General features: G+C 43.9%; 5 protein-coding genes across 6 annotated transcripts; 2 read left to right on the top strand and 3 right to left on the bottom strand.

Moving 5' to 3' along the window:
- Positions 1–673: 673 nt before the first annotated feature.
- On the bottom strand, positions 674–7,850 carry LOC123721772 (protein VAC14 homolog). Of its 2 annotated transcripts, none has more exons than XM_045681437.1 (15): positions 7,487–7,850; positions 6,622–6,772; positions 5,971–6,201; positions 5,460–5,677; positions 5,197–5,317; positions 4,526–4,649; positions 4,206–4,417; positions 3,908–4,040; positions 3,264–3,369; positions 3,005–3,186; positions 2,803–2,921; positions 2,360–2,439; positions 2,009–2,156; positions 1,083–1,242; positions 674–759 (listed from the first exon to the last, which is right to left on the bottom strand). In XM_045681437.1, exons 1-15 carry the CDS (start codon positions 7,585–7,587, stop codon positions 746–748), a joined length of 2,100 nt encoding a protein of 699 aa, XP_045537393.1. In that variant the 5' UTR covers positions 7,588–7,850; the 3' UTR covers positions 674–745. The 2 variants fall into 2 exon arrangements, with proteins under 2 accessions (XP_045537393.1, XP_045537394.1); XM_045681438.1 differs by having other exon boundaries at positions 678–759; positions 3,005–3,179.
- Positions 7,851–8,170: 320 nt separating this feature from the next.
- LOC106715713 (E3 ubiquitin-protein ligase AMFR) lies at positions 8,171–19,186 on the top strand. Its single transcript, XM_045681525.1, has 9 exons — positions 8,171–8,646; positions 11,640–11,897; positions 15,300–15,452; positions 15,533–15,643; positions 15,733–15,911; positions 16,001–16,111; positions 16,320–16,507; positions 18,572–18,684; positions 18,791–19,186. The coding sequence occupies exons 1-9, from the start codon at positions 8,347–8,349 to the stop codon at positions 19,037–19,039; spliced, it is 1,662 nt and encodes a 553-aa protein (XP_045537481.1). The 5' UTR covers positions 8,171–8,346; the 3' UTR covers positions 19,040–19,186.
- A 1,735-nt stretch (positions 19,187–20,921) lies between these two features.
- LOC106715714 (dolichyl-diphosphooligosaccharide--protein glycosyltransferase subunit DAD1) lies at positions 20,922–21,435 on the bottom strand. The gene is made up of 2 exons (XM_014509060.2): positions 21,163–21,435; positions 20,922–21,090 (listed from the first exon to the last, which is right to left on the bottom strand). The coding sequence occupies exons 1-2, from the start codon at positions 21,368–21,370 to the stop codon at positions 20,960–20,962; spliced, it is 339 nt and encodes a 112-aa protein (XP_014364546.2). The 5' UTR covers positions 21,371–21,435; the 3' UTR covers positions 20,922–20,959.
- A 298-nt stretch (positions 21,436–21,733) lies between these two features.
- Positions 21,734–22,567, top strand: LOC106715786 (proteasome subunit beta type-1). Its single transcript, XM_014509139.2, has one exon. It carries the CDS (start codon positions 21,842–21,844, stop codon positions 22,538–22,540), a length of 699 nt encoding a protein of 232 aa, XP_014364625.1. The 5' UTR covers positions 21,734–21,841; the 3' UTR covers positions 22,541–22,567.
- A 632-nt stretch (positions 22,568–23,199) lies between these two features.
- LOC106715831 (trafficking protein particle complex subunit 11) lies at positions 23,200–26,723 on the bottom strand. The gene has a single exon (XM_014509186.2). The coding sequence runs from the start codon at positions 26,554–26,556 to the stop codon at positions 23,239–23,241; it is 3,318 nt and encodes a 1,105-aa protein (XP_014364672.2). The 5' UTR covers positions 26,557–26,723; the 3' UTR covers positions 23,200–23,238.
- Positions 26,724–26,850: the final 127 nt, after the last annotated feature.

The following is a 26,850-nucleotide window of genomic DNA, read 5'->3' on the forward strand; positions in this document are numbered from 1 at the left end:
TAACTTAAAAGTTAATCCGTTAAGCAAAATGTTAACTTCGTTAATTAACGATTAACGGATTAACGAGTTAATGCCCAGCTCTGCAAAGTTAACATAGAAATATTTAACATATACAATGGTAGACGCCAGCAACATCTGTTGCACGAATTGACCGGCTCAATCGATGAAATACCACGACCACACAGAAGACAGGCATCAAGTGGAAGCAAATTCCGCGTGCAGTCTGATGAGTGTGGTGCCGGAGTCCTAATTTTAGTTCTCTTCCTCTTCCCACCCTTTTTAAAAGGAAAGGATGATAATGGAATGGGGATTTGTCGGAGGGGGGACGCCTAGTAAGGGGAAATATTCTCTGTTTGTGCGTACCCTTCTAGGTTGATTCAAGATAGGCAACGCATCTGCAATTGCGGATGTCTATGGTCTATGGGTAGCGGTCGCTTCGATATTTCAACAAATCAGGTGAACGCTTGTTCGTTTGCCAACTTATGATAAAAAAATTAAAAAAGAAATAAAAATTGCAATTGGAATGTGGTATTAGTTTATTTCCTTATCTATACAATAATAATTTTAATTTACAAATGTATAAATTTTTTACAATATGTAGCGAACATGTGTCGAGGTCGGAGCGGGCGCCATGTTGCCGGCGCGCTGACGCTAGCGGCGAGGTGCTGGAGCGGGCGCCATGTTGCCGGCGCGCTGACGCTAGCGGCGAGGTGCTGGAGCCGCACACTTCACTTGCAGCCAACTTTCACTTGTGTCGCTCTACATTTATAGTAACAGTGAGATTCCACTGCCGAAGCACACGTACTTATACATACAGATGTCCATTTTCGAGGACACTGGGAGCAAGGTACGTTTAACAGGAACACAATATGTTTTTGTAGTGGTGTATGGAGGGCGGCCGCGGACGTTTAAGTGTCGCTGAATTACAATTTGTCAATATTTAATTTCAAGGTGGCAGATCATTCTTACATTCAAACATCAGTCAAAAACCATTTTTTGTACTATTTCTTATATCATTTTTCTATGTAACAATATAAAATACTTGATATATTCAACAAAAACCTGGGGCATATGTTACATACCGTCGTGCGCTAGCGCAGTGTGGGGGCGGGGGCGGGGGCGGGGGCGGGGCGAGCGCGCTCCAGCAGGCGGTACCGGCGATGCGCCTCCTGCACGCGCTGGAACTCCGCCAGCAGCGGCTCCAAGTCGATCTCGTTGCTGGTGCTGGTGGCGCTCTCCGTGCTGCAGCAGACGGGGGCGTGTGAGCGTTGGGGCGGGGCGTGTGTGTGGGGCGGGGCGTACCGCACGAGGCAGGGCTGCAGCGGCGCGCAGTGCAGGCGGTGTCGCAGCGCGTGGGGGCGGGGCGTGTGTGTGGGGTGGGGGGCGTGTGTGTGGGGGCGGGGCGTACCGCACGAGGCAGGGCTGCAGCGGCGCGCAGTGCAGGCGGTGTCGCAGCGCGTGGGGGCGGGGCGTGTGTGTGGGGCGGGGGGTGTGGGGGCGGGGCGTACCGCACGAGGCAGGGCTGCAGCGGCGCGCAGTGCAGGCGGTGTCGCAGCGCGTGGGGGCGGGGCGTGTGTGTGGGGCGGGGGGTGGGGGGGCGGGGCGTACCGCACGAGGCAGGGCTGCAGCGGCGCGCAGTGCAGGCGGTGTCGCAGCGCGTGGGGGCGGGGCGTGTGTGTGGGGCGGGGGGTGTGGGGGCGGGGCGCACCGCACGAGGCAGGGCTGCAGCGGCGCGCAGTGCAGGCGGTGTCGCAGCGCGTGGGGGCGGGGCGTGTGTGTGGGGCGGGGGGTGTGGGGGCGGGGCGTACCGCACGAGGCAGGGCTGCAGCGGCGCGCAGTGCAGGCGGTGTCGCAGCGCGTGGGGGCGGGGCGTGTGTGTGGGGCGGGGGGTGGGGGGGCGGGGCGTACCGCACGAGGCAGGGCTGCAGCGGCGCGCAGTGCAGGCGGTGTCGCAGCGCGTGGGGGCGGGGCGTGTGTGTGGGGCGGGGGGTGTGGGGGCGGGGCGTACCGCACGAGGCAGGGCTGCAGCGGCGCGCAGTGCAGGCGGTGTCGCAGCGCGTGGAAGGCGTCGCTCTGGGGCAGCAGCATCAGGAGACCGAAGAGTGCGCCGCGCAGCGCAGAGCTCTGCGGCCCGCCCAGCAGCTCCAGGCGCAGATCTGCACACACACACACACACGCCGCTCTCATCTCACACTACACTTTTGTCGAGTACAAACTTAGATGCGACATTTGCGAGCTATTAAGTTTGTCCTCAAGATCACAATTATCATTTAAGATCTGGCTCATGGAACCGTCGACGTTGGCAGATATCAAAATATATTTTATATTAAGTGTATGAGATAGCGGGGAGGATACTCGCAGGCGAATATCGGAGACTCGATGAGCTGCACCAGCTTGTCCACCTCCGTGAGGAAGTCCACCGTGATGTCCAGGTCCCCGCTGGCAAATCTGGAGTTAGGCAAATCATTCGTCGCCGACTTATTACTAAAATGCACAATCTAGATAGTATAATAAGTATTTACTGATTGTCACAACATCTCCGTTGACATATAAGTTATATTTATCAAAGAATACGAAGATACAAATAAACATCTGCAAAAATAACAAATGTTGCAGATACGTTAACAAACTGGATTCAGTCAAGGAAACATATAAAAATATTTGTTTTGTTTATCCGCTTTCTCTTCTATACTTCCTTTATCAGGGAATAATGGGAGACGGACCAAGACTGAAATTTGGTCCGGAGTCCAGAAGTCGGGGCGGCGTGAGGAGATGCAGTACTGGACTCGATGAAAAGGATACAATGTGGCGATGAGCGCGTTGCAGTGCGCGTAGTGGTGGGTGAGCAGACACAGCGCCAGCAGCGCCACGGGGCTGTGGCACCAGCACCGGTACAGACATCGCAGCAGCTCCGCCGAGCCCTGGACACCACGACAGGCACTGTAGCGCGGGCGAGGGGTGGGGAGGGGGGAGGGGGGGAGGGGGAGAGGCAGGGCGCACTCACCGGCTGGTCCATGCGGCGCAGCTGCAGGCGCAGGTGGTGCAGCTCGGCGGCGGTGAGCAGCATGGTGCTCAGCACGTCCACCATGGTGGCGGCGAACCGCAGATTGGTCTCCTCCACCAGGATGCTGGCCAGCGCCTTGTATATGTCCTCCGCGTTCAGCAGCACGCACAGCTGCCTGTACACTGACAGGGTTACATACGTGTGCCACTAGCACCGGTTGTTGTGTCGTACAACAAACCATCACCTAGCCCCGACTTGCCTGATGATGAAGGCTCCGCGGTCCTCCAGCAGACCGTCGTCGGCGGCCAGCAGTCGCAGCAGCGCGCGCAGGAACTTGTAGTAGTAGGGGCTGGACTCCAAGTCGCCTGTTTACATATCTTTTAAAGTTTACTATTTTAATGTTTTGTGAGACTTATATGACTGTTAACGCATGCTGCTGTAACACATGCGCTATTTAAATATATATGTTATATTATTAAGATGGCAATGACTTCTGTCAGGTTGCTATGCTATAGGGTTCAGGGAGACAGTCAGCGCCTGTGTGTGGACACGTGGACAAAACCTCCGTGTAAAAAGATTTGATTATGAAAAAACAGACTAGGTAGGGGCATGGGGTGGGGCAGGGGGCGGGGCACGGACAGGCGGGCGCGGGGCAGGGGGCGGGGCACGGACCGGTGCGGGCGGGGCAGGGGGCGGGGCACGGACCGGTGCGGGCGGGGCAGGGGGCGGGGCACGGACCGGTGCAGGCGGGGCAGGGGGCGGGGCACGGACCGGTGCGGGCGGGGCAGGGGGCGGGGCACGGACCGGTGCGGGCGGGGCAGGGGGCGGGGCACGGACCGGCGCGGGCGGGGCAGGGGGCGGGGCACGGACCGGTGCGGGCGGGGCAGGGGGCGGGGCACGGACCGGTGCGGGCGGGGCGTGCGGGGCAGGAGCAGATCTCGGCGAGCACGGCCAGGGCGCGGCGCACGACGTCGTCAGCGGGGTCGGTGAGGCTGGCCACGACGGCGCCGAACACCGCCTCCGTATGGCTCGGCATCTGACAAATTAATTATTTCATTGCGGAAAAAATTACGGTTTCGAGCACTTTTATAGTTTGAGTTCCGCCATTCGGAATGGTTACGAGAAATGTTAGTGAATTTTCAAATAATGTACTTATACTTTTCACAACAAAAACGATTAATTATAGTAACAAGAGTGAGACCTGAGCGGGCAAGGTGTTGTAGAGATGCAGGATCCAGTCGAGGGCGGCCACCTTGGTGTGCACGGAGCTGTGGCGCAGCAGCTGCGTCAGCACGCGCACCAGCGCCTCCAGCTGCAGCCGCTCCTCCCCCTCCCCCTCCCCCTCGCTCTCCCCCGGATCCGCCACCAGCTTCGTCAGCAAGAAGTTAACCGTCGCCGCGGTTTCCCGTATGTCTACACTTCTGCGTTAAGGTCGTTCACAACCAGAAGCGTCGAAAGTGAAAGTTGCTTTAAAATGATCGATGATGTGGTGCGAGGCGGGGTGAGCGTTGCAAAGGATACTCCTCCTGGCGTCGTCGGCGTAGGCGAGACAGGGCAGCGCGGCGCAGAGCACGCCCGAGGCGTAGGGCAGCATGCCGCGCCCCGCCAGCTCCACGAACTCCTTGATCCAGCTGATGGCGGTCAGCTGCAGCAGCACACACCATCACACTCTGATCCTCGCCGTCATCTCCGAGCGCATTGCTCCGCGAGGGATTCATAACTCTTTTTATCATCTCATAGATGATATATTTTATTAAAATGAATACTTAGTGCACATAAATAAACACCGTATTTTTTAACCTCGCATAATTGTCTTTTTATACGCTTACGAAGACTGAACTATTACGAGTTACATAAAAATAAGAGTATTGTATATCTATTGTTCTTTATGAGGAACATATACGAAACATCATTGAGTAACATCTTACGAAAATATAAACTTACTGAATTTGCTGTAAACTACATAGATGACATTCTAGTATATTCTAAAACCTTTACCGAACACATTGACCATTTAACGCAATTGTTAGAAGCAATAAAAAAGGAGGGTTTCAGGCTAAAGTTTACAAAATGTACATTTGCTTCAAATTCAGTGAAATATCTCGGTATAAGACATCGCGTATGACAGAAATGGAAGCAGGCAAAGTCGGGGCTGAGTCGGGGCGGGTCCTAACTGCAGATGATGTAATTACCTGCACCAGCTCTTCGGGAGACTGCGCATGCGTGATCAATATATTGATCATAGCCTGGAAGTCCACCTGCGAGGGGTCCTTCTTGATACTTCTCAGAAACTCGTTCAGCTGCACCTCGCACCTGACAGTTACAAAGCGAACTATTATGTGAGGAAGAACGTGGGCTTGCTGGGCGGGGCTGGGCGGGGCGGGGCTGGGCGGGGCTGGGCGGGGCGGGGCGGGGCGGGGCTGGGCGGGGCGGGGCGGGGCTGGGCGGGGCGTACATGCGGCGGATCTCGGGGTGCGGCTCGTCCAGCATGTGCAGCAGCGGGTCGAGGAGGTCGCGCAGGTGCGGCAACAGCGGCAGTGCGGGGAGCGCGTCCAGCGCCGCCACCCAGCCGGCCGCGAACTGGCGGGCGCACGCCCCGCGCGCGTACAGCCGCTCGCGCAGCAGCGGCACCAGCGCGCTCACCTCCAACTCCCCGCTCTCCGTCACTATGTCCTGCACACACCACCACACCCTCACACGGAGTGTCACTGAATGGCTCTTTACATCAATTTTTTACTTGATATCAAATTTTATCCTATTTTGAAAAAAAAATGTTAATTTATGCACTATGAAAATCTTCCACTTGAATTGATCATCTACTTCCTACAGAACTACGGCGCCACTTTCCTGCTGCGAGGCGGCAATATTACTGTTAGTAAGATTTTAGTATATCTTACTAACAGTACACACTTTTACATTCAAATACGGTAGAAACTGTAAGAGAACTTTAGAAAAATTGATCAGACCTTAACAAGTCTATCGAGCAGCTCGGCGCCCTGGCGCACCTGGGGCTCGGGGTCGGCGGCGAGGCGCGCCAGGGCGTCGAACACGAGCGGGAAGTGCGGCAGAGCGGCGCCGCGCGCTATCTTCAGCACGTTGAAGAGCGCCTCCGCCGCCAAGTAGCGCACCCGCGACTCGCCCTCGCGCACACACGCCGCCATCGGGTGCAGCAGCTCGCTCAAGTGTGCCACACATCCCTGCCCACAACACCGCACTACATGATACTGAACACTCATACACATTATTATGTACATACAGCCTCCCTAATATTACTATATCCTACTAACATTATAAATGCAAATGTTTGGATGTTTTGAGGGGTGTTACTTGGTATTTCAAGAATAACCAAATGGATCTTAATGAAATTTGGTATATGAGATGTAGAACACAGTCTGGAAGAACATATAGGATACTTTTGATCCTGGAAATATATATAGTTCCTACGGGATACACCTGATAAAAAAATCTCTTAATTAAATTTGTCACAGGTATATAACATGGTTTCAATTAACACATAGTACGAATATTGATCCTTTTTATTTTTATTCAGCACCGACGAAATTGCAGGCAATAGCTAGTCTTTATAAATAAATTATAGTAACAAATTTGATACTAACCTTCCCTAACCCTACGGCAACTGAGGACAAGCCCATCAAAGCTCCATTCTTCACATTAGGGTTAGTGGATGACATCAGGTCTTGACCCAACACTCTGATTAGCTTCTTTATCTGACTCGAGTTGTTGGCATCATTAAAATCTTTTACCATTCTGAAAGATCCAATATTAAAATATATTTTGTATTGCATATTATATAATTTTAATAGAGAGTATTCTATATAGAGATTTAATTTCTATTTATTTATTAATCTGTTCAGGCTCAGCTTAGCTCCAACAATTATTCTTAATTATAATGTTAGATGAAGTATAAAAATAAAAACACTATGCTATGAATTTTACCAAAAAAATTGCCATGTGACTAGTTCAGTAATAAGAATTTTATAATAATGTAATCAATAAATTTATTAAAAGGTTTACAAAGTCGGACATTAAGTGTTAAAGATTATATATACAGTATTAGGCAAGTGAAGTAGAGTACATCATGTCATTGGGAGGGCTTATTACATACTGTATGTTTATATACTATCTAAGTATTGTGAAACATAAGTACAATTCTTTTTTTTATGTAAATAGCAAGTGGCCAACTGATTTAGCTAAAATAGCTAAATGACCACTCCAAATAGACATCTCCAATGATCCAATTTCCCCTTCCCATCATTCTCTTAAAAGGAAAGGATAAAAATAAAGAAAATTAAACTAGAACTCAGACTTCGGCACATAAACATCCACCCGGAGAACTAAATTACTTCCACTTTACATCTGTCTTCTATGTGGTCCTGGTATAGATAACGGTTTAGCGGGCCAATCGTTCAGCAGAAATATGAACATTATTAAATTAATGTTTACAAGGAATACAATTCTTACTTTTCTATTTCGACGCCTGCAAATTTTCGTTTTTCGTATAGTTTATCACATAAACCACGGACACATGCCGAGCTTAGAGGTGCATAATCCTTTTCAGTCATATTTACACTTACAAAAATATCATTAATGCGAGAAAATTATTAAAACATAACCATCGACACCAATGCAATGCCCCAAAAACCAAAATAAATAAATAAACCATTCATTTCATTCCTGTCAAGTGCCGATGATAGCATTGGTCAGGGATCAGGGTTAGCTGTCATGTCACTGGGTTTGAGTTTTGACTATAACGACTGTGATCCTGTATTATTGATACAATTGTTGTCTCTGTATTTTACAGAGAACTAGGTGTCGCCCGCGACTCCGTCCGCGCGGAATTAAAAGAAAATAATAGGTAGCCTATGTGTTTTTTCAGACTATGTTCTACATCTGTGCCAAATTTCATCAATATCCGTTGAGCCATTCCGTAGATAAAGTATCTACATCATTATAAACAAACATCCATCCATTCATCCGTCCAAACATAACATTGGTAGGAGAAGATATAAGGAATGACAATATGTGTTAATACTTCCAAGTTTTTGCAACTGGCAGCACTGTTGCGATAAACTCTTTGCCCACCAGCCTGAGCCTGACAGCCTAAAGCCTAAAGCCAAACAGCCTGACAGTCCCCGTCACCGCTTGTCGTTTGTCAGTTTTACAAATACACTATCTATGGACTGTGATGTGAATGTGTTTTTGTTGTACACAACCTGTGTTTTTAAATACCGTCTACATAAACTTTCCAATGTCATTAGGTTGAAACTCGCGGTGTAAGCTTTACTTATTGTGTTTGTGTTAGACTTTAAATAACTTTCGATATGCCTGTGACTTTGGTAGACAGGTTGCCCTTGCCAAATCTCAAGGTTTACACAGCGGGCAGTGTGTTGCTACTTTCGGTTGCAGTGTATTACGCTGTAAGTGTAACAAACGATCCGAACTGGCGTACCAATACGACGGCGCAGCCACTGGATGGCGCGGCGGAGGGACCCACGGTCGAGACTGCCCTGCCCCCACCGCCGCTGCGGGCGCCGCTACACCTCGCCAACGACACCAGGAATGTGACCGAACAGATGGTTGAAGTAATGTCTTTTATGATGCAGGAGCCACTTTGTATGTGGGTGAGTATAGGAGCTATTTTCACAATTGTTGTAAAGAGTCTTGTGATCAAAATAGATGAAGATCATTTTTTGTTAATCTTTTCAAATAACAAATGTCCCATTTTTCAACAGTGTAACAGCATAACTATGGAATATGATGTTTGGATTTTATAAAATTATTTTAATGAAATGTTTTTGAGCCAGCTTTGTTTAATTTTTTTTACTGACAATTGGCTCAAAATTTTTCCCTTTGCAAGATATCAAATTTATGTAACTTTATATATGTAACAAGTTGTTGATATTACATTGCAAATAACTCATAAAACCTCAAATTAAGTTGCTCACAAATTAGGGCATTAGTATGGCATTTGGGATTGTTTGTGTTAATAACTTTATTTAGTTTATTTAGGCAATAGTATACTTTTATTTAAATAGTTTAACCATAGCTTATACCCCATAGATGGAGCGCTACATACAAGTTTAACTTTTAATCAAGAGTCTACTTTCGTATTGTTATAAGTGTGCATCATCGAAATGTAATTAAACATTTTCCCAAATTGTTATAAAATTATTAATATCAGTTTCTTATGTATAAACTTGTTAATTTGATGTAGGCAATGACTAATAATAAATTGAACTATAACAAAAACAAGCAGTTGCCTGCAACTTAGTTTGTGTGGAATAAAAAAAACAGAAATAAACAGTGAAAGAATTTTTAAAATCAGTCAATAGTTTTAGAGTGTATTCAATACAAACAAACAATCAAATATTTCATCTTTATAGTATTAGTATAGACTGAGGAAAAAATATTTAAGAAAACACTTATTTTAAGTTTAGCTTAACAGTTTACTTGTTACAAGGAAATAGATGTTATTTACTATTGTTATTGTGTTGTTTTCAATTGTAGTTGATACAATTGTAGAAATTGGTAGCAATTTTTATTAAATTAATTCGGATTGATAATGAAACCATCAACAGCTTCAATTATTTGTTTTTAATGATCATGCACTCAAATGTTACTTAACTTAGGTATATTAACTGATTAACAATAATAAAGGGGGCAAATTCAGTGTGTGGTGAGTGTGACCAGACTTGTTAAAGACATTTATCAAAAGTACCTACTGCATTTAATATACAGCTGAAGTTTTCATCGATTTAAAGTTGAAACAACATATTCCAATCAGATAGAAGTGGAAGCTGAACCAAAATAATATAACATACTTTTTTCTGTCTGTCTGTTTGCCTATCTCGGTGTCTGTCGGTCAGGCTGCATTAATTCCGGGTAATCTCCGGACCGGGTGGATTGATTTTAACGGGAATGTAGCTCATGTACGCGGGAATATTACAGGCTAATTATATTAAAAAAATCAGCGAATAAAAAAAATGATGAAGTTGAGATGACTGCTAATATTAATTAATGTTGGTGTTTGCGCACTACCACTATCGGTGTCGTAAGGAAGATAAGAAGGCTCGGGGGTTGTGTTGTTTGTTGTGTACGACGCTATGTGCTGGCATATTACAGAAAAATTATGTGTTTCTTTTTATTGGATAACTTTATTTAAGTGGGAGAAAATAAAGCTCGATTTCACTGTTTTGAAGCACGGTTTTGTTGCAAACCGCAGATCTGATATTATGACTAGCTGATCACTGTCATTGTTACTAATTTTTCATCTTTGAGTGCAGATTGTCTCTAAATATGCATGTGTTACATTCTCATTTGGATAATGTTAAAGAACTTATGGAGATTATTTGAAACAACAAGAGGAAAGCCTTACACAAGATATAACGGACAAAGAATAAAGATAGTTTTATCTTCCTTTTTTATTTCTAAGTAAAAAAACAATGAAAAATGATTTGCTTTTTGCCAATGCTTTTGACGTGTCTTATAGATACAATACAATAATATCATACAACAATACACATTATCTTGTGATGTTTTATAATAAATCATCTTTACCACTTTCTCTGTATTGTATATGTATTAATTTATATAACCTTTATACTTTGTAACGTATTTATCTGTGAGTAAATGTTGATAAGGTATCAGACTATATAACACTAATGCGATAGCTCTGTGAAGGTGTTAGCTGCGCAAGCTTTTGCCTCTCTCCATTAGCAAAGTGGAAATAGTTGATGCGACGGCGCAGCGTGGCACTTACAGCTGTTAGCATGTTCGAATGGTGGGTTTCCACCAAAGAAACATCTGTTCAAATTACATTAGCATACTCCTCTCATTTTCTCTAAAAACAGAAATGATGTGTTTTTTTTTGGGGAGGTGGAGTGGTGACGAGATCTGTTGTCAGCTCCGCGGCCGGTATCGGTCGACAGATGCGACGTAGCCGCTTGTTTTAATTATATTCACGTATAGTTTGTTATCGTGCGAAGACGACGACGAAAACAACAACACGACGTGATCGTGTCATTGATACCGTTGTTTACATTCGCGTAGTTTACGTTGCGTAGATAATAAAGTATGGTCATAGTACGAATTTAATTATCAGAGCATCAGATATAATAGTTACAAGCAAACAAGAAGCGACCGCTATGTCAATATTATCAATTCGTTTGACAAACGTAACTTTTTGTTAAATTACTAGGAATAGTTATATTGGATACATTATTATTTACCGTCAGACATGTTACTGTTTATAGATTTGTATATGTTATATACATATTTAAAGGCCGGGGTGACTCGCAGAATCACTCAGAATTATTATTGATTGAGATCACTTGTGGGCGGTAGTGGGTAATATCGGATTCAAGGAATACACTAGTTATTACTTCTCAACTGGTTATAATTGATTCACAGACTCATGTACAACAAACAAAGCATTAGCTACGATCCCTATTTCCCGAATGACCAATGTCAGACGCGCATCGCACAAGAAGTCTCTTCGAACGTAGCTCGTGTTCTAATTTCGATTTATTAAAGTTGATTTCTTCTTCTGATTGCGACATATGTGTATAGTTTTAGTAACTTATGTAATGGCGGTTGTGGGGGCGGTTGGTTGCAGACGCTGGTGAACGCGGCGTACTGCGCGCTGGGCGTGGCGGGTTGTGCGCTGCGCCGGCTTGTTTTCGGCCGGCTGCGCGTCGCGGAGGCGCAGCGTGTCAAGGACAAATTCTGGAACTACGTTTTCTACAAGTTCATCTTCGTGTTTGGGGTGGTGAACGTGCAGTACATGGACGAGGTGCTGCTCTGGTGCTCCTGGTTCACGCTACTCGGTTGCCTGCACTTGCTCGCTCAGCTCTGCAAGGACCGTTTCGAATATGTGAGTGTCTTGTTACCTGCTTTAAATAAGTTTAAACACAGTAATTTGTGAATAGTTTATTGTTATGAAGTCTGCCGAGTTTTTACGATTTGCCGTACGCGATTTGCCTGTGACATATATTAAACCATTACCGGTTTTTACAAAAGAAAGATACTTGCGGCGAGAAAATAACTGCATAAAATGATAAAAACAAACGCAGAAGACGTGACCGGAGACCGGGGTCGACGCACTGCCGATACAGTATTGCACGACAATGAAACTTCGAGTAGCACATTAAAACAACTGTCCGATTTATTAGCCAATTCATTAGACCGACTTACTTTACCTTCGTGGACATATTAGCATATCGAGAGCGGCCGGGGAGCACATAGCCGCCGGCCGCACGCAACCACAACTGCTATGACGTAGAAGACAGGCGTGAAGTGGAAGCAATTCCGCGTTTCGTCTGATGAGTGTGGTTCCGGAGGCTTAATTTTAATCTTCTTTCCCTGCTCACCCTTTTCTTATTAGGTAAGGATGGGAAGGGGAGGTGGATTTGGCGGAAGAGGGGACGCATAAGAAGGGGAAATATCCACTATCTGTGCGTCCCCTTCTCCGTCGATAAAAGGTAGGCAACGCATCTGCAATTGTGTCTGGATCCGAATGCCGCATCTAATGCAGAGTGGTGTGAGCGAGGTGGTAACCGCGGCGCACAGCTAGTCTTGTAATTAATCTGAATGATAAGTAGAAAGCATTGCTCCGCTTCTACTGACAGCACTCTGCATTAGATTCTGGATACATTAATTTTAACCTAACACTCTGCGGTCTCAATGACTCACTCTTGTTCATATTTATATTGTCGTAACACTTTCTACAAGCTTGGATAAAATCGCTTAAGATTCTTTTCGTTTTCCGACGGTTGTTCTCATAGAACTTGGAATCCAAAATTTCGATAGATAGAATATAACTTATTTTAAAGACATCGATAAGCATTCCTTCATGCGATTTTTCCGTTATTTTGAAAATACAATTTAGGCAAGTGTCGAACCTGATAGTTGTTAATATATATTTTTATATTATATAAGGTTTTAAGCGAGCAAGCGAAATAGCAAAGTGACCGCTGACCCATCAACATCTACAATTGCTGATTCGTTACTTACCCCCAATAAACGGAGGAGTGGATACACAGAAAGAGGATATTATCCCTTCCTATGCGTCCTCTCCTCCGCCGAGTCCGCTTCCCCTTCCCATCATTTCCTTGCAAGAAAACGGTGGGAAGGAAACGTGTACTAAAATTAGGCCTCCTGCACGCACACTCATTAGGTGAAACGCGGAATTACTGTCTTGTGTGGTCGTATTATTCCACCGGTCGACTTGACCCATTCGTGCACCCAACAAATATTCTAAACAATTATCTGTTTGACCAAACGATTTTGATCATAATGTTCTGTCTTGTTCAATCAGGTACATCTTGAATTACTTTGTTGTGAGCGTAAGTTACTTCCGTACGACGCTCGTTAATCAAATAGGATATTAATATAAAAAATCGATATTTCATAGATGTAAATTGTCAAAGTAATTAACTTATAGTGGACAAGGTGACATAAACATGATTCACTGATTTACTTTTTATATCATTTTCATTTGTTTTTAATTTTGTGTGATTCACGGCGGCGGCTGCGGCGGCGAAGCGGGCGGCGCGACGCATTGACGCACTTACATGCAAAATATGTGGAAGATTCGATAGGTTATCGTAATATTTTTTACAAGTTATTTGGGAAACAATACTGCGTACATGATATGCGCATACGTATATTTTTTATTCAAATTTTAATTAACTTCAAATATTATTGTAAGAGAGACAGTGAAATCGGTGACAACCAGGAAGCAATAAAGCTAGTTTGCTTAGCTTGCCAAGTAAAGTTAAGCAAACTTGTATCCAATGTTCTCTTTAATACAAACCAGTTACCGCTCTACATCCTATACAGTATACACTAGATACAGAGTCCGATAAAACTATTTACCACTAGTTTTACAGTACCCACGTTTGAGCCCTTTGGTGCGACAATAACGCAATAGCACTCGCTGAGCGTCGGTGGCTCAGGGGTTAAGCACTTGACTTGCAATCTGTAGATCCAGGGTCGAATCCCGCCATGTACCAATGTGTTTTTCGAGTTTTGATTTTTCTTGTTATGTGAAAGTTACTTGGTACAAATATGTAACCATTGACCTTTTTAACATTGGGTAGTAAAATTAATCTGAATCGAAACGAAACATTGACCTGAGTTTTTTTTTTAAAATGAGGTCAGTCGCTTTGTGTTTGAATAATAGATTTTGTGAATTAGCAAGCAGATAAAGTTGTTCTTAGAATTAATAATATATACGGTAAAGTCCTTGCAAGTTTGTGAGCGCAAGCACCGTTATTCACGACAGTTAGGCGAGAGGCGAGCGGCAATCCTGAAGCTGCGCGCGCAGAGTGCGGCGGAGTCGACCACAACAAAACTATACTCTTATTAAAAAAAAGGACCCTGTGTGCAAGTCGTTAAGTTAAGCCACGACTTCTACTGTATCTCTGAATTAACATTAGTTGACATAAACGAGTACGTGCAAACTGAACACACCTCTCATTAAACATGATATCAGTTTAAGGCCGGTAACTCTGTCTGTAGTTCCGCTAGTGTTGCGGATGAGCATGAGCTTTTATGATCACCTCGGTGTTCCCGCCGCCGCCGCCGCCACCTTCTCCTATAAAATAAAGTTTATTATAAAAAAGAGAAACATTTTTAAATTAGATTTTTTCTAAATACATATGTGCACGAAATATGAAAAATGTATTTTGTCATTACATAAAGACATTGCAATTTCATTTTGTTTTTATATGATAATTGAACGTAATTTAGCGGTCAGGCCGAAGATATTCTAGTGTATACATAACCTGTATGTGGAACCGTTGAGGTCGGCGCCGCTACCCGCCGCTACCCGCCGTGCTCGGCCGACTGCCCGAGTGGCTGTCCTCGGCCTCTCGCCTGCTGTTGTCGCGTCACAACCTCACAACACACTGCGGTCGCCCCGCGCGATCTTACATTATCTTGGATTTATACACCAAATTACTTTACATTTATACAGAAAAATGAAATTGGAATGTAATATGTATTTATCTATCTATATATATAAAATCTTGTATATATGTGTTCTGCCAAATTATGTTGTATAACCATGCCAAGTTTTATCCAGATCCACTGAGCGGTTCTAGATATATCTTCTAACAAACATCTAGATATTCGCATTTACGATATTAGTAAGATTGCCAGAGTGCAGTTTGTATAGTTCAGGATGTAAAAAATGCGACCGTTACAGATAAACTATTGAACCCTAAGGATGTTTGTATGAGTATAGAACGCAGCATGTGTTATCGTGTTTCAGCTGTCGTCGTCACCGCAGCCGGCGCGGTGGGCGCACGCGCGACTGCTGGCGCTGCTGGCGGCTGTGCTGTGTGCCGCGGGCGCGCTGCTGGTGGCGGCCGCGCGCTGGGGCCTGCCCGCCGGGCGGGACACGTTCGCGTTTATGGCCGCCGAGGTAGGTATGGGGGCGCGAGGCCGAACGATGCGGTGCACCCGCCCCTTGTTGCGCTCTGACGCGGTGCGCTCGTATTGCAGTGCGTGCTGGTGAGCGTGGCGGCGCTGCACGTGGTGGCGCGCTTCGTGCTGCGCGCGCGCGACGCCGACGCCGCCGGCCCCGCCGCATACTATACGCATCTCGTATTCGACGTGGGTATCGCTCTTATAAACGTCGCCCTTATTTTCGTATCCTCGTTATGTGTTCATTACGTGTATGATGTGCCGGGACGCGGACGCAGTCGGTGTCGCTGGTGACGGAGCTGGCGCACGTGGCGCACATGGTGGTGCACAGCAACGCGCTGGTGTCGATGGCCTCGCTGGTGCTGCTGATGCAGCTGCGGCACCTGCTGCACGCGCTGCTGGCTCGCCTGCGCCGGCATCGCCTCTACACCGCGCTCGCGCACCACATGAGCCGCAAGTGAGTGCGCCCCCCCCCCAGTGCCGTCCCCCCTCCCCCCCGGCCCAATGAGACATCTGTATGTACCGTTGCCGTGTCGTTTGCCGCAGCTACCCGATGGCGAGCCGCGAGGAGGTGGAGGAGAACGAGGACAACTGCGCCATCTGCTGGGAGCCCATGAAGGAGGCGCGCAAGCTGCCCTGTTCTCATCTCTTCCATAAGTATTTATCGTGCATTACGTTTCTTGTGCAATTTTTATTTGTTAAGTTCACATACTATTGTTTGAATTTACAACATTACGTCGATCGTTTGTGGCGACATCGATGTATTCTGTACGGAGCGAGTGTGACGTAGTGCGTGCGGTAGTGAGGTAGTGAGGTAGTGCGGTAGTGCGGTAGTGCGGTAGTGCAACATGTCGGCGTGTTGCAGCTCGTGCCTGTGCCGCTGGGTGCAGCAGGACGCGTCGTGCCCGACATGCCGTCGCGCGCTGTCGGCGGCCGCGGAGGCGACGCGCGCCTCGCCGCCGCCGCCGCCGCCGCCGCTGCCGCCGCTCGCCCCGCTGGGCGCGCCGCTCGCCGCGGACGGCAACAGAGCGAACCACTTGTTCCACTTTGACGGTGAGCGTTTTGTGACTGACTATGACCGGTATGATCAGGTTCCTCCTTCTTCATCTGAAGTAAAAATGTAGTACCAGCTAGCGGTCCTCGCTCGCGCTGTGCGACGCTGTACGGCACTGTGCGACGCTGTACGGCGCTGTGCGACGCTGTACGGCGCTGTGCGACGCTGTACGGCGCTGTGCGGTGGCGAGTGCGACGACGCCCGATTATATTTACATTTATAGTCACCTCTGGAAAGAGTAGGGAAAAAAATATAATAGTTACGAGTGACAGTGGATTTCGAGTATCGTGACACTTACATTTTACTTTTAATTAATGGAGAAGAGGAAGCTCAGAGAATGTATATGCGTCCCCTCCTCCATCGAATCCACTTTCTCTTGCCATCCTAACTATGAGATTAGATAGAGAGAGAGAGAGAGAGAGAGGTAGAGATTAGAGATAAATCTCACGCAAATTTTATCGATGAAAATTCGGACATTATCGCAAATTTTCGTGCTAGGGCCCCCTCAGATGTGACGGCTATATAGAGATGTATGACTTAGTCATAGGACATATTCATTATTTATTTGGATGCAGATCGACAAAGTTATCTGACTTGCTGAGAATAAGTCAACTATATTTAGAAATTGATTCAGCATTAGAAATAACACAAACAAAAGGCAAATTTTATATTTATCTAATATAATTATAATCTATTCACTCTCAACGCATCGAAGGTATTCAAAGAACATTCACATCGCTCTTCTTACGATGCGAGATTACTTTTTTTAGGATGACCTCTCTGCGAAGCCGACGCAAGATAATTAATCTCGTACTATTATTTAAGGTGCTCCACAATATTATTAGATGCAGCGACATCACTCATCAAATTTCCATATCTGTCCCCAGAGTAAGTCCTAGAAACTACATCAAAAATATCTTCCACATTAAATTTGCCAGAACCAACCTCAGTCGCAATAGTCTTCTGGTCCGAATGTGTAACGAGTATAACGTCATAAACAACTCCGATATCGATATATTCAATGATAGTTTGACGTCATTTAAAAACAAATTATACAAATTTGTAATAATATAATAAAGTTAGTAAGAATTACACATGTGTTCGATGTAATTTGTAATGCCTTTTATCGGTATGCATATTATCCAAAACCAAAATGTATCAGTGAACTTTTAATATGTATGCTGTTGGCGCGATTAAATAAATAAATATATTCAACATTGAGAACAACAAGTGGTGAGAAGTGGTCAATGGATCCGTGGCCTAATGCTAGAAAATAAACTTTAAGTTAAATGGTCACATGCAATATTTTCCTGGAATTTCGAAAATATAAAAATGGCAACATTATCCCGTGCAGTTGCTGCTTCCTTATTGTTTAAATAATGACGCTGTCAAGCTGACATTGCTAGTTCACATATTATCCGAGTGCCATAACATCTTCGTGGAAATGGAAATGTACACAAACAAGGATATCTCGCCGACATGAGAGGTGCTATCGAGGTCAGTTCTGTATGTAAAACCTATATGGACATAGAAAATGTTATAAAAGAAAAAACATGACAGCTACGGTACGAAAAAGTCGTGGTGACACTTATTTGACATTGAGATGACGGCGCTAGTGGACTATATATGATAATTTAGATTGACTTATGGTCACCGGGTCCTCACATATTGACACAATATGTCGTAATGTCATGAAATTACCGCAAAAACAAAATAAACGTGAGGGAATCGAGTGCAAGTGAGAGATGTCGACGTCTGTCGCCGCGTGACGTGGATGTGTTGTGTGTGTGGCGAGCGCGTGCGGGCATGCGGCGCCGCGCGCTGACAGCACCGGCCGCGCTGTCGGCTCTGCTGCTGGTGCTGCTGCTGCTGCTGCTGCTGCTGCTGCTGCTACTGCTGCTTCTGCGCTTGCACGCGGCAGGTGCATCGTGCGGTCGTCTTAAGTCTCGTATTATAATCGTACTCGCTAGAAGCGTTGTTTTGCAGTAATTCACGCGTACGGCGCGTCATCAGAAATGGCCGTGCTTAAAGCACTCGTGATACCCTACTCGTTGCGTGTGCAGGATCGCGCTACGTGTCTTGGTTGCCGAGCTTCTCGGTGGAGGTGCGGCGAGTGCGCGCCGACACGCCGCCGGACCCGCCCGCAGCCTCACAGCTCGAGGCCATGGCCCGCCAGGTGACGTCGCTCGTCCTGCACCCGCTCTATACACTCTCTTATTACTAACGGGGAGAGAATGTAAAGGCAGCAGTAATTGTAAGATGCGATGCGTGCGGGTGTGCAGGTGCAGCAGGTGTTCCCGCAGTTCTCGCTGGGCGCGCTGAGCGAGGACTTGGCGCAAACGCGCTCGCCAGACCGCACCATAGACAACATCCTGGCCGGCCGCCTCCTGCCCCGTCTGCCGCAGGAGTCGTCGGCGACGGTGTCCACACCGGAGCCCCCCGCGCCCGACTCCGCCCCCGACCCCGCCGACCACGCCCCCGGTTCCGCCCCCGACTCCGTCGATCGCTTCGAAGGCCACGACCGAGTGTAAGATGCCTCTTATATAAATTTCCCACGTAGAGTGATTGTCGTCACGGCCGATGTGATGTGATCTCTTGAGATAGACGTTGGTCAATTTGAAGCAAAATATGATGCGAGGTCGTGCGCAGGCGCGAGAGGTGCGCTCCGCCCCCGCCCCCGCCCCAGCCCCAGCCCCAGGGCGGGCTGCGGGCCGAGTGCGAGGCGCGGTTCAGTGCGATGCCGGCGGAGCGCCAGCGCACGTTGCAGCGCCGCAAGGAGCAGCTGCTGGCCGCCGCGCGACGCCGCTACCTGCTGCGCGACCTCCGCCAGCCCGCCGCGCCCCCTGCACCCCCCGCGCACCCCCTGCCCCCCAGCTGAGTGTTCCGCCGCGCCCCCCGCGCCCCCCGCCCTCCACAATGCGGTCGCAGCGAGCTCATTTATTAATCTATACAAATATTATAAACCGGAAACATTTTTATTTTTGTAACGAATAAACTCAAAAACTATTTGACCGATTTTTCAAAACTATAAATGTTTACTTTTCTTGTACTTTCAATTATAAAATTACAAACCCATTTTAAAATTATATTTAATAAAAATTGTAAATTCATGTAAAATTTTAGTTTTTAAGTTTCTTTAATAAAATGATGTTTTGCGAGCTTGAAATGTAACACTTCGGATACAATACGTTCATCACATTTTCTTTTAAATTATATAAAATGTACTTTCGTATTTGAAATACAAAACATATTATATGTAATAATTTATTTCAGATATGTGATAGATATGTGTGAAATGTATTTTATATCGCGTACTCCTCGCGTACGTATAGCTATAAGACCATATTATTTCTCTTTTGCTTCAAGTTGTTTGTTAAATTGTAAATAAGTATTGTCCAGTGATATAATAATGAAATCGTGAACGTAGACAAGAGATACGGCGCGGCCCCGGCAATGGCGCGCGCTCCAATGTCTTATATATTTTTATATGATGTGTATTTTTCCACAAATTAATAAAAAAATACAAACGTGTAAATGTCGTCCACATTTGCATCTGTTAGTTTTAGATGTTGACAAAAAAAGCCGCATGTCCGGGTGACATTTCTAATATAATGAAAGCACGCTTGTACTGAAAATGAGACAGAAGTTCTCACATACTATTAATATTATGTAAAACCTCCGCATCTATATCCCATTGTTACCTTGAGTTTACATTGAATGTGACGCAACACGTTTAATGTAACTCTACACACTCGTACTTATACTTTTGTAAGTTTAGGTTAATTTCATTACTTCATCTCTGCACGTTTTTGACTGCTTGCCTATTTTAAATTTAGCAACATAATTGTAAAAACTAAATAAGTAAATTTATTCAAGACTAGTCAAAATAAACAATTTAAAATTACAGCTGTTTTCATTCAACGACTCAATTGCTGAACTTTTAAGGTAGTATTGACTTACGTCTACGTCAGGAGACCAACCTAATTGAACATGGTAAACACCATCAATAACCACTACTGCACGAATGGGTCAGGTCGGCCAGTGAAATACCACAACCACACAGAAAACAAGCGTGATATGAAAACAATTCTGCGTTTCGCCTGAGTTTTGGTGCCGCCTAATTTTAGTCCTCTTTCCACCCTTTTCTTATAATGAAAGGATCGGGATCGGTATGAAAGTGGTGTTGGGAGCAACATATTAGTGAGGGTATTTCCCATTGAACCAATTGAATCCTCAGATTTAATGGGCTCAATGATTATACTTTTCCCATTGGACCAATCATCCCAATGGGAAACACTCATTAGTGACAAGAGGATAAATTATCAAAACATCTGAAGATTCAAGATTCAGACCTAAAGATAAGATTATCCTACATTTCATCCTAATAAATAAAAAAATATATATTTTTTAAATGTATATTTTATGTATTTTTTATTCATTGTTATTATGTTTTAACCAATAAAGTTTATAACCACTATGTGCAGTACAAGATGCGCGAAGATAAAATCGGCAAATCCGCGTTCCGCACTCAAACCCTGAAATTCATTCTTGTTCTCCGGATTCACTTGCAGCCGTAGGCAAACTGAAACCAAAATTTGCGTCACATTCGATAAATCGAATAAAAGGACTATTTATAACAAAAAAGTATACTTACCGCCAAGAACGAATGAGCTAACTGTAGAAATAAATCCACTTAAGAAAGAATTGAAAGGAAAAGTTCCGACGAGGCAGCAATACACGAATTGTATTACAGCTGTTAAAAATATGTAAAGTAAGTAGGCATCAATAATCTTTAATTTCTTGGATGTCTTAGTTGTATACTCCTGATAGAGTTTAGGTATTACAGATGTAAGAGAAGACATTTTTCTTAAAATTTATGTTCACCGGCTTTTACAAAACAAAGCAGAGCAAGAGTGATAGTAATATGTCAAAGTCAACTAATTGATTACGTGTTAATTTTTGGTGTAGACTAAAAATAGCATAGATTGATCATTAAAAGGAAAACAAATTAAAAAACAAAAAAAGAACACAAAATTATAAGATACAGTTTTATCTAAATAAAATAGTTTATAATTTCAGACACAGTATTAATTTGACTTGTTATAATTACATCAATCAAATCCTAAAACATTTATCTAATTTCAGGTCTCACAAATGGAACTACGTTGCTGAAAGTTAATCTAACAACATTCATAAATGTCACAAAAACTATCAAACTGTCAAAATCAAAACTTGAGAATTCTGCATGTCATTCGTCAGACGCCTTTTATTACGATATAAGATACCTGTATAATTTTGTTTACAGCTATTAGTCTTGCTTTTCTTTATTTAAAATGTTGAGTGTTAACAGTAACTTCCCTGAATATGCAGTCCCTGGAGCTAAACAGGTGAGGTTCGAGCCGTACGCAGATAACGGTGGCAGCGTCGTAGCCATCGCCGGTGAGGATTACGCTGTTATTGGTGCGGATACACGCCTGAGCACCGGCTTCTCCATTTATACCAGGGAACAGAAGAAGCTGTTTAAACTCTCCGAGCGCACAGTGCTCGGCGCTACGGGATGCTGGTGCGACACGCTCACACTGACGCGGCTGTTGCAAGCGCGGATGCAGATGTACGAACATGAACACAACAAAGCCATGACGACACCTGCAGTGGCGCAAATGCTCTCCACAATGTTGTACTACAAGCGATTTTTCCCATATTATGTATCAAATATTCTGGCCGGTTTAGATGCAGATGGCAAAGGTTGTATCTACAGCTATGATCCAATCGGCCATTGCGAACGCTCAACATACCGCGCTGGGGGCTCCGCCGGCGCTCAGCTGCAGCCGCTTCTCGACAATCAAATAGGGCTAAAGAATATGCAAAATGTGACAGAAGCTCCCGTCCCCAAAGAGAAGGCCCTTGCACTTCTGAAAGATGTATTCATCAGTGCAGCGGAACGAGATATTTACACTGGCGATTGTATTTACATTATAATCATAACAGCAAATGGAATTCAGGAGGAGAAATTTGAATTACGAAAAGATTAATAATAAAATGTATCTTATTAAAACTTGTATGAATGTTTGTGTTTTTATTTCAGTTCAATTCTAAACCTAACTGCAATTAGAAAGTGGTCATTTATTAATTTTTTCAGGGTTTAATCTTAAGATGATGCATATTAATTTTCTATTTGTTTTCATATATTTTATATACTAGCTGTTACACGTCTCCGTTTGCGCGGGATTAAAAAACGTAATAAGAAGCCTATGTGGTCCAGAATATGATCTACATCTATGCTAAATTTCATCAAGATCTGTTGAGCCTTCAAACATCCATCCATCCATAATATTGTGTTAAAGCTTCCAACTAAAGATCTACAGCAAACTGTCATGATAACTGGCATTCAGCACATAAGTGTTTGTGGCTATGTCAAGTTTTCCACTTAACTGCATTGTCAGCACCAAATTATTATTATTTCACCAAAATGATTAGGAAATAAATATTCAATGCATCATATTTGGGTGAATGTAGGCAATCAGTATCTCTTGATGGATACTGTATTGCTGATTTGTAATTGAAAAAATTATCTATTTGAAAATCTAATTTGTTAAAAAGTAAAAAAAATGCAACAAATAAATGAATTTATTGGTAAAATTATTACTAGATAACTATTTTATAATAACATGTTTAGTTCATAGCTATTTACAATTCTATTAAAATTGAAGGATCAACAGTTAAATACAATTTATTTATTGTACTTAGGCATAACAAATATATTCTGTGGAAATTTCTTTTCAAACATCTCTTTGACAACTTCCTGATTACCCGCTTCACCCACAATGGTGGCTTTTAATCTGGGCGGAGTGGTATTGCCAGTGACAAGAGGTTGTATGTTGTAACAAAGTTCAACTTTATCTCGGGGAGGCACTGTCACCATCAGCCGTTTGTATCCTGAGAACATATAGGCATCTGTTCCCTCTACAGTTAGACAGAGCCTTATTGGTGTATTTGTGTTACCAAATAAAGTACATTTTAGTGGAATAGAAGTTTGTAACTCAACAATTTCTGGATAATTAACTTGTAATGATATAGGACATTCATCAACTGGGATGCCTGATAGAGCAGTAGTACTTCTCACACAATGACTCTGGTTGTCACTTCTCCTCCAGGTTATATTGTAGAGGCCTACTCGACTTGGTGGGTCTTTAGGTTTGTACTTTGCTCGCACACAAATAGCATCTGATGCTACATTTTTTTCTGCAACCTCCAAATTACTTACACAAGATGAAGGCTTACTGTCATCTCCATAGTCAAAACAAGCAGATACTTCCAACTCTGTGTCAACAATGAGCAAGTCCCATGGACTTAGTATTTTGATTTGTGGCATCACAACAAATGCATCATTTACAAAACATTTGCTTATTGGTTTGAAATTCATACCAACAAATTGAGTTGTCACCTCAAAAGGTTTTATCACTGTCACTTTTGTTGTAAACTCTTTAACACATTCCAGCTTTGGCATTTCAGGTAGATCTATAATATAAACTACTTTTATTTCGACTGTGATATTTGTTGTCCTGTTAGATTTTAAATAAAATTTGTTTGAATAAGCTGAATTTTTATTTACAGTACCTGCTGAAATTTTTAAAGGCTGCCCCTGTGACTGTCCAGCTTTCCAACTTAAGTCTGTCACTGAATCTGGATTTTGGTTATCAGGAGTGCTTACAAGGGATACTGAAATTTGCATGTCATTAACTTGAGACTGTTCATTGTTTACCACAGTGAAGGCTGTGGGAAACCATTCACCCTGCAGAGCCGGACACGCATTTGTTACATCTAGTGAAAGCCTGCACTCCCTGGCCGTGATGGAAGCGGTTGTGCAGGGCACAATGCAATCAAATTCATAGTCAGCTTTTGGACTCAAAATGAAATGCAATAACTCTGGATGCACAGCAGTTTCTACAATCTTAGTGTCCTCAACTTTAAAGTTCATCACAATTTTTCTTTTCCTATCTGAATCAAGTACAAAAGAAACATTTTTTATGTATAGGTCAGTACCGCTATCATTAGGGTTTGTTTTAAAATGACAAATAAATTTCCTAACTTTTCCACCAACCAAAGAGATGAGTGTATTTCCGTTGTCAGATATAGGAATTTCAATTGTCTCAGTTTTACTGGATATAGTTAAAGACAATTTTTTAACTTCAAGTGATGTGACATAAGATAAGCGCACATACACCTCTACCTCCACAACTTCATCCATCTTGTATCTTTGTTGTTTGAATTTGCTTTTCACTTCTAAGAAACTGGAAATATTAGCCATATCAATAGCAATAACAAAAGGTTCTTTTTCCACTGCCAGCTGCCATAATTCTAAAGCCTTACTTTGGGATGAAGCAGGCAATTCAGGTTCGGGAGAAGGAATAGTGAGATTTAGAACCGACATGATATTCCTAAATATTCTTTCTTTGTCATTGTTTGGCACTTGTATATGTTTAGATAATGCTTCAACAGAGAGTTGGATGTAATCCTGTATTTTAGCTGCAAGGTAGGCACATTGCAAAGCACGGTTTAAAACATGAGATGCCAAAAACCACCACTTCTCTCTTCTGTAGTCCCACAGCATATGGCTCAATAAAGTTAAAGCCTTGCCAAAATCATTACAGTAATAGTATTCATTAGCCATTTCTACCACTAATTGTTTCCTCATGCGTGGAGAGTGGAATGTTTTAAATTGAGTAATAGCACTACCCAAGAAGCTCACAATCATTCCTGAGTGATTAAACATACGCTCGTTGTACTGTAAGGCTAAGATGGCGGCCTGTTCTTTCTGTGGATCATGAGGATCGGCACTTAGTCTACCTGGCCTCCAAGGTCTTTGACCATAGAACTCCACTGTTCCTTCTAGTGGATCAGGAGGTGGAGGATATTGCACGGCGTCACAGCAAACCGACCGCATTGCTTGTCTTCTCATGGTAGTATATTGAGCAGCCTGCTGGTAATAGAAGCCTGGATGTTGTGACTGTATACCAGGTAGTCCAGCACGAATAGCCTCATCAAAGAGCTCTCCAAAGGCGCTGTATTGTCGAGCAATCCATGCATAATGTTCAAAAAGAAGCTCTGTTGGCCCAACTCTACTCTTGTACCGCTCAATATGAGATTTCAACTGTGCAATGGCATCTCTGGGTAGATTTAATGCAAACAACAGTTTACACAGCTTGTAATTGATGTACCCAGCTACAGTTCTGACTTCATGCATGTTGGTGTCAACTGTACGTGTCTCCAATAAGTTATTGTATGCATGCATGTAATGTTTGTGAGCTGTGCTCAGGTCTTGCTTTAGTTCATTCAAATATCCCAACTTGAATTGATGACGAACAAACAAATACTGATGGGTAGTTTTATTAAGATGATCTCTGTGCTGCTTAATATTTTTAGTCTCATGGTGGTAGTAATTTTGAGCAATATCATAAAATGCACTTTCTAGCCGTATTATGTAACCCATGAGGTGGTCACTATGGGGAAGAACAAATAATGACTTAGATTGGATTTCGCAAGCTGCACAAAGCGCCTGGGCCCGTTCTGCACCCAACATGTACTCTGATGGGGGCGGAGACAGCCCACTCTGCACCACAACCACTGCCACCCGGGTGGCGTGCCCTTCGACGGCGGCTCGGATGGACTGGACTCTAGATGCGCACTCAATTATTTTTTCATTCCATTGAGGATCATTCCACTCCATGTCATAAAATATGACTACTACAGCAGGAATTAAATTGACCCTTTTATGAATCCAATTCTTTTTTAAAATTCCTTTGGGTATATACCACTCGTAGGAGTTTCTTTTTGGCTTAACAACAGGAAATTCAAATGTGTTGTTAAGTAATTTAAACCGTACAGATGCGCGATCTGCTCTTCTGTTATTAGAAAACGCATCCCATATAGCTTTATGCACAGCATTATTTATGGTGTCCAGCCCAGAAAGACCAATAAGTGCTAAGGGCTTAAGTATTATCTCTGGTGGAAATTCAGTACTGTCGCTTGGCTGTGTCGCCATTTCCATGCGGAAAACTAAGAAGTGTACGTTTTAAAAAGCATGGAAATTTATCACTTATTACTTAGGAAAACAAGCAAACACACAAACTAAATTCCTAATTTTACCACCCCATCACAGATCTTTACTTTTGGTGAATAATTAATTGGCATTGTCAATCAAGTCAACGATTGTCATCAAATTGTCATTGTTAATGTTGTTCATGACAAAGAGTAAAGGTCTTTGTCAACTTAATTTTATGGTAAAAATGTACACTTCCATCATGACGAATTTTCACAAAATTAATTTTAAACTATAGGAAAT

Source organism: Papilio machaon, chromosome 16, assembly GCF_912999745.1.
Source record: "Papilio machaon chromosome 16, ilPapMach1.1, whole genome shotgun sequence".
Classification (NCBI taxonomy): domain Eukaryota; kingdom Metazoa; phylum Arthropoda; class Insecta; order Lepidoptera; family Papilionidae; genus Papilio; species Papilio machaon.

Coding starts and splice junctions, on each gene's coding strand:
- LOC106715713 (XM_045681525.1), top strand. CDS start 8,347: ATGCCTGTGACTTTGGTAGACAGGTTGCCCTTGCCAAATCTCAAGGTT. Junction 8,647..11,639: donor AGGAGCCACTTTGTATGTGG/GTGAGTATAGGA, acceptor GGTTGGTTGCAG/ACGCTGGTGAACGCGGCGTA. Junction 16,508..18,571: donor CCACTTGTTCCACTTTGACG/GTGAGCGTTTTG, acceptor TTGCGTGTGCAG/GATCGCGCTACGTGTCTTGG.
- LOC106715714 (XM_014509060.2), bottom strand. CDS start 21,370: ATGTCTTCTCTTACATCTGTAATACCTAAACTCTATCAGGAGTATACA. Junction 21,091..21,162: donor TAGCTCATTCGTTCTTGGCG/GTAAGTATACTT, acceptor TTTTGGTTTCAG/TTTGCCTACGGCTGCAAGTG.
- LOC123721772 (XM_045681437.1), bottom strand. CDS start 7,587: ATGACTGAAAAGGATTATGCACCTCTAAGCTCGGCATGTGTCCGTGGT. Junction 6,202..6,621: donor TTGCCGTAGGGTTAGGGAAG/GTTAGTATCAAA, acceptor TGTTGTGGGCAG/GGATGTGTGGCACACTTGAG. Junction 5,318..5,459: donor CACCCCGAGATCCGCCGCAT/GTACGCCCCGCC, acceptor TGTAACTGTCAG/GTGCGAGGTGCAGCTGAACG.
- LOC106715786 (XM_014509139.2), top strand. CDS start 21,842: ATGTTGAGTGTTAACAGTAACTTCCCTGAATATGCAGTCCCTGGAGCT.
- LOC106715831 (XM_014509186.2), bottom strand. CDS start 26,556: ATGGAAATGGCGACACAGCCAAGCGACAGTACTGAATTTCCACCAGAG.